This window comes from Humulus lupulus, chromosome X, assembly GCF_963169125.1.
Source record: "Humulus lupulus chromosome X, drHumLupu1.1, whole genome shotgun sequence".
Taxonomy (NCBI): Eukaryota; Viridiplantae; Streptophyta; class Magnoliopsida; order Rosales; family Cannabaceae; genus Humulus; species Humulus lupulus.
The window spans coordinates 53,247,660-53,254,352 of record NC_084802.1 but is presented as its reverse complement, the minus strand read 5'-3'; the positions used below and the strand labels follow the sequence as shown (position 1 = coordinate 53,254,352).

The following is a 6,693-nucleotide window of genomic DNA, read 5'->3' as shown; positions in this document are numbered from 1 at the left end:
TTTATTAATTGCTTAGAAACAATCAATCCATATCATAAAAATCATATCTACCAATGAAATTGTATACATTTAAGTTCTTTGCAATATCAAGCAAATAATAAGATTTCAGCCACCACCACCACCTCCTCCCATGCCTCCAAAGGGGCTCAAAAACCCGAAAAACTCTGCAAAAATGTCATTGGCGTTCCTGGGGTTGAATCTAAACACATTTGGACCATCCCCAATTTGAAAGAAAGTAGCACCACCACCAGGGAATCCCCTTGTTGCATCAGGGGGTGGCACTTGTCCTTTGAGACCTTCCTCACCATATTGATCGTATATTGCTCTCTTCTGAGGATCACTTAAAACCTACAACAAAAACCACAGCAAGAATCATATCAACAAAACCAGAAAACTCATAACAGAGTATCTTTGCATAAGATACTGAGACAAACACATACCAATACCTTTCAATACAAATACAAGTTTTGATCTAATAGTTCTAAAACAAAATATCTTTCACTCATTTAGTTCTGGGTTTTCAATTACACACTCAAACAAACCATCATTAAAACTAAACTAAAAAGCACATGAACAATATGATGATTAAAACAAAAAAAAAAAACAGTTCTTTTTCAGATGAACTTTCCAATTAAACATCTGTTTTCTTATCCTTTTTTCTAATGAAAGAAAGTTCCTTTTCTTTTTGTTCTAAAAAAACATGTCAGCCACTAGTTAACCTCTCAAGATGCACGACAAACATAGCTAAATTATTACATCATTATGAATAGTTTCCAAGTGTTAGCAACTGTTCTTGAACATAACTTTTTAACATATGGATACTTATTCAAACCCTCATTTACTTCTGGCCTAATGATTGAGATCACATCTATACAAAATAAAAAATACTAATTATATGCTCAAACCAAGAAACAAGTAAAATAGAAAATTATCACTGTTAATTCTTAATATTCAAACATCATATTCTAATTTCAATCTTGAGATAAGGTCTGCTTTATTTTTTTTTTACTTTTATCTTGGTCATTAACTTAATTATATGGACAGAATATTTCAAGTACTGATAATTAAGATCATTACAGCCACTAAATTTCTATCTTCCAAGCTCACTTCACAACCTGTGTGGACAAAGCTATATTGTTTTGACTACTAAAATCTGAACCACCAATAGATAGTATTAAATTTTGCATGTGGGACCAATTAGTGGTTGAATGGTTTGATGAATAATAAGAAAAAAGAATGTTTAATAATTTGTTGTCTGGCTATCTGCACGAGTGAAAAACTAAAGTTTTTTAGTACTATGTAATAATCTTGCATATGTGTGCATATACACATATACAGACATATGTATTTTTATCTCCCTTTTCTTATTTAATTAAATAAAATCTGATTTAATGTCAACTATTGCTTATTTTTTTCAAATATTTTCAACATGAATTTTAAAAAATAGAAACACCAATATTATTAGTGAAATTTTAAACCTCTAAAAGCCAACTCAGATTTGGGTTAGCAAAAATCAAACAAAGGATAAAAATAAGGATAAGGGGGTTCAATTAACAAACAGAAATTTAATAATTAGTACAGCCACTACTGTTGAAGTTGTGCCACTAATTTCCAACTCATATATAGTTTGATGGTAAAGAGACAGACAAAAAGAGAGGTTGTAACACTAGTTTTACAAGAATGTATAGAGAGGCTTTGGAAGGGTTTTCTCATTGTATTTTATGGGGGTTAAGTGAAGTAAGATTGCTTGTTTTTTTTTCCTGGGATTGATTTTTAAGTGTCTTCAAACTCAACATTTCCACAGTTTCTTATTTAGATAACTATTGATAAGCATGACTTGTATATATTATTTATGTCTTAATAATACAATTGCTTCAATGTTATCATGTGTTTACTCTTTCTTGTTAACTAAAGTTTAGATGAACTACATGTACCACAAGAATAAGACTAAAAAAATAAGACCACAAAAACAAATCAATAAATAACAAGAACAAATAATGAGAAGTAAGAAAGATACATGGCTAATGGATTTAGAATATCATCCTTATAGATCTATTTTTTATGAAAATTAATAGGAACTTTTAAGGAAACTTACTCAAGCAACAAATACAACCAACAAGAAATTAAAAGTCATTAACAATCAATTTCTCACCACCATCACTACATATCAACTGAAAAATTTAAGGAGATAACTAAGTACGTTCTCATATCAATTTATCACCACCATCACTCATATTTATAGAATACAGCCACGAGCCCAGAAATTAGAAATGAGATAACAAATACCAAATATCAGTAAGGGATAATAAGAACACAGCAGTAACAACAATAGTCAGGCATCATATTGCAATTAAGTATAAAAGACACCATTATCCACAGTTGATGATGATTAATTTGAACAAAATTAACTAAAATCTTGATACTTTAAATTTGTGTATAAACTTTAAATTTTGCTCCACAAAGCAAAGCATATTATTTTTAAAACAACAATGACATCAAAACCACCACAAACCAAAATGAACAAAATACATATATACATTTACCTATAAACAAATAAAAGCAAGGTCAGATTAAATAAAATACCTAAGACTATAATAATTACAAAAATAAAAGTAAGTGAAAAGCAAGGTCAGATTAAATAAAATACCTAAGACTATAATAATTACAAAAATAAAAGTAAGTGAAATGCAATATCAGCAAGACAAACAATTAAACAATTTATGAACTACACTCCAAAACAATTCTTAAAAAACTGAGTATTGACAAGATAAGACTTCACTAAATTTTGACTTGCAAAAACAAATATTCCACGACTGTTTTATATTATACCATTGGACAGAAACAATAAACCTCTAAAAGCCAACTCAGATTTGGGTTAGCAAAAATCAAACAAAGATAAAAATAAGGAGGAGGGGTTCAATTAACAAAATCAAACAGCATATCCCCTAATTTACTAGCCTAGCAAACTCTCATAATCAACACAAACAAATCAAACAACACAGATTTTCATCCATATATCACCGCAGCACACAAAATTCTCAGAACCTACTTCACTAAGACATGCAAGTTTTCAACCTTCCGTTATCACCGCAGCACACAGAATTCTCAGAACCTACTTCACTACGGATGAATATCTAAGATATCCAAACTCCACTAAAGTTATACAATTTATATTCAAAATAAATTGAGAGATGGAGGGCACTACGGATCAAATCTAGCTTTATTTAATAAAAATTACATATATATAAAAAAATCAAATAATATATCGTGAGACGAAGATGAAAGATCAGCTGGCATATAATTTTATTTAATAAAACAAAGTTAAAAGGATGAACCCATGGCTGTCCAACCAAAGTAATGGTGGTTGGCTCATGTTTTATACGTGTGAAGTTTGTATAAAGTTATTAAATACAAATGTATAAAAATTTAAAGAAAAAAAAAAACATAGTTAGTTTCATATATATTGGACCATACCATGGCCATATTATCGCTAGAACAAAGTCAGTGAGACGATAAATACATGTCTTTCATTATTAGCTGTGTAAACATTAGGCTCGTGTAAGTTACATATATATATATATGTATATATATTGTATCCAAATATGAGTTTAATGAATATTGGTAGTTCTTAGACACGATAAGACTGACTATCCATGTGCTATAGTATTGAAAAAATACAGAATATACATATTGTTGAAAAGATTCATGTCTGGAAGCCAGCTAAGGCAAATAAATGTGCAAGCAAAACCATATAACATTTGAGATTGAGCATATTGCTAGAGACCCTCTAATTAATTAAGGTAGTTTTAGTGTGAGAAAAGAGGAAAGCCACCCAACCCAATACAACGGGATTGAGAAAAGAGGTAGTTTTTGTAGCTGGTAAGCTTGAGAATAACAGGATTGAGAGATGGAGGGCAGTGAGATTGAGAGATCCTTTTTCACCAAAACAAAATAAAGAAAGAAAAAAATAGAAAATAAATTAAAATATAATATAAAAAAGCAATCCCCATACCTGAGTGACTGAGAGAGGGAATGGACTGAGAAAATTCCCAGCCCCTGCGCCGTCGAGCCGAGACACGAGATCCCCCCACCCGCCGTCGGGCCCAGCCCGTCGAGCCCAGCCTCGAGCCCCCTGCCGCCGTATAGCCCGTCCCCGACCACCCTACCGCCATCAACCACCATCCCCCGAGCCCTCTGCCACTGTACAGCCCAACGCCTAACCCCCTACCGCCGTCGACCACCATCCCTGAGCCCTGCCGTCGTACAACCTTCTCCTTTTCTTCTTGTGGTTTTGTGCAGCTGAGAAAAGATAATGAAACCTAGGGTTGTGTCTATATTATGATAAGCTATTTGTAAAATAAAATTGGGATACCTGTATAAATATTTTTATATTCGTTAATTGTTCAATAAGATGTATTGTTGTAGTGTTAAAAAGTACTTAACTTAATTTTGAGAATGATGGTTCGAGACTGGCTAACTCCATTACACATTTTTTTTTAAAATTTAAAATTGTAAATATTATGGGTGTGTTTGGTAAAATTTTTGTTTTAAATTTTTAAACACAAAAATAGAAATATTATTTTTATTTTTGTTTCTTTATTTTTAAAAAATAAAAATATGTTTGGTAACTATTTTTTTTATACAAAAATAATAAATGTGTTTGATAACTTGTGTGACTGAAATAAATTCCCAAATGTGTATTTTGACCTTATATTTTCGAAAAAAATTTAGTGTTTTTTATGCTTTTTTGCTTAACAATTTTAAGGACTTGTTTTGGGAGTCCTTAATACTCTTTTAGGACTCGCAAATCGAGTCCTTAAAAGTCACAATTCCTAATTTTTCAGCCCAGGATTTTTTAGGACTCGCAAAAAGTATTAAGAACTCCCAAAGCAAGTCCTTAAAATTTTTAAGTAAAACACTCATTTTTTAGCCCAGATTTTTTTAGGACTTGCATATTTTTTTAGGACACTCACTGCGAGTCCTAAATTGTGTTTTTTCAAGACTCTCAATGAGTGTCCTAAAAACTCCATAAATATTTTTAAGGACTTGCATTTAGGTGCGTGTCCTAAAAAAGTGTCCCGTAAAGGGTATTATGTAGTAGTGCAAGGTCGAATTCAGGCGGTCAAGCTCGGATTTTAAGCGTTTAAGCTTAGACTCCTGGGTTATGGTTATACCCAGATCTTCATCCCGAGCTTGTTTCACTTCTATCAGTTCCTTCTCGAGCCTATCCTTTATGGCCTTGAGCGAATCCTTAGCTTTAGTTGGGGTAGCCTTAGCATCGAAGGTCAGGCTATCGGCGCAGACTAAGAATTCCTTGTAAGTTTGAGCATGTTAACAAAAAGGGGTGAAAATAAAAGTATTAATAATAAAGATAGAAGCATATAAGCCCAAGGGTTTTTACCATAGCTATCATCTCTTCACCCTTGTCCCCAGTGGAGGTGGAATTATCGCCCTTCCGGAAGTCCCAATCAAAGCCCTGAAGGTTGCTGTAAACCCTACCAACTCGAGTCAAGACATCAAACTTGAGGTCAGACCTAATGGCACCATCAACATTATCCAAGATAAACTCTTTCTCAAAGGTAGAGATGAAGAATTTATGAGCTGGTACCCAAACAGGAGGAGGAGTCTTGGGTTTACTTGTGGAGTTGGCCATCTTTTTGCCTTTATCTGAGGTGGGAGGAATGGTATCTGGTGTCACTTAAGGGGTGGCTTGTTTAGAGGGTTCCTCAGAGACCCTGGCCACTTTAGGAGGAGGAGGAGGCATCTCTTTTTTCGACGAAACTCAGCCCCTTTTTGAGCTTTTAAGGTTTGGAGGATTTTCCAGAAGGCTGTTGAGCTCAGTGGACTCCATTGATTCTCCTGAAAAATATGAAATAAAAATAATTATATGGATACATACTTGTAAAAAAAATTCATAAAGTCAAGTAGTAGGAACCTAACTGGACGAAAAGGAATCTAATGACAAATCATTTGATGATACGTTGATGACTTGGAAGGGTTCTTCAATGAAATTTGACTTTTTATCTTGGAAAGTGGGAGATAGCTTAAAGAAATTGTGCCAGTCATTCGTGCCATATTGATACTTAAGCCATTCTCATAGTTTGTTAATACTTTACATTATTTGTCCTTCTGATAAAAAACTATCGTCCCTATGAACTATAAAGTGTACCCCCGACCAGGTCATAAAGTTATGGTCGGGATTGTTAAAGGACACAAGAATGTTTGGTTCACATTTAAGAAGGGTGGGGGACCATCTCGATTGATTCAAAATAACTTTACCTCCTTTAGTTGAGTTCGAAGAGGCTTCGTCCTAAGCTTCATTTCTTGAGCCAGATTGCTCAATTGGGGAGGCAATGAAAATGAATGACTGGGAACCTACTCTTCCTTTCTTCCGAGCCGGTTCAAAGGATCCTGGGACGGGAACATTTTCCCAATTGGCGTACTTTTTGATCCTGCTGTCGTCGGTGGTCTCCTTCACCAAGAAGACCACAGAGGAAAAGCTTGTCCTCGTGGAGTAAATAGTTCAACGAGCGCTTGCCATACGGGGGCTTGGCCATATCATCTCACATGTCTACCATACTCGAGGTAGGCTCAAGGCATTCAGAATTTGTTGCAATTGGATGCAAGAAAATGAAATCCTAAACTAAAGAAAAGAAAATCAAACTTAAGTTTGAAAATGGAAGAGGTACTTAC

The 6,693-nt window shown here is 33.8% G+C and overlaps 1 protein-coding gene across 1 annotated transcript; it reads right to left on the bottom strand.

Moving 5' to 3' along the window:
* On the bottom strand, positions 1–5,653 carry LOC133805826 (uncharacterized). Its single transcript, XM_062243977.1, has 3 exons — positions 5,402–5,653; positions 4,013–4,162; positions 1–348 (listed from the first exon to the last, which is right to left on the bottom strand). Exons 1-3 carry the CDS (start codon positions 5,651–5,653, stop codon positions 106–108), a joined length of 645 nt encoding a protein of 214 aa, XP_062099961.1. The 3' UTR covers positions 1–105.
* Positions 5,654–6,693: the final 1,040 nt, after the last annotated feature.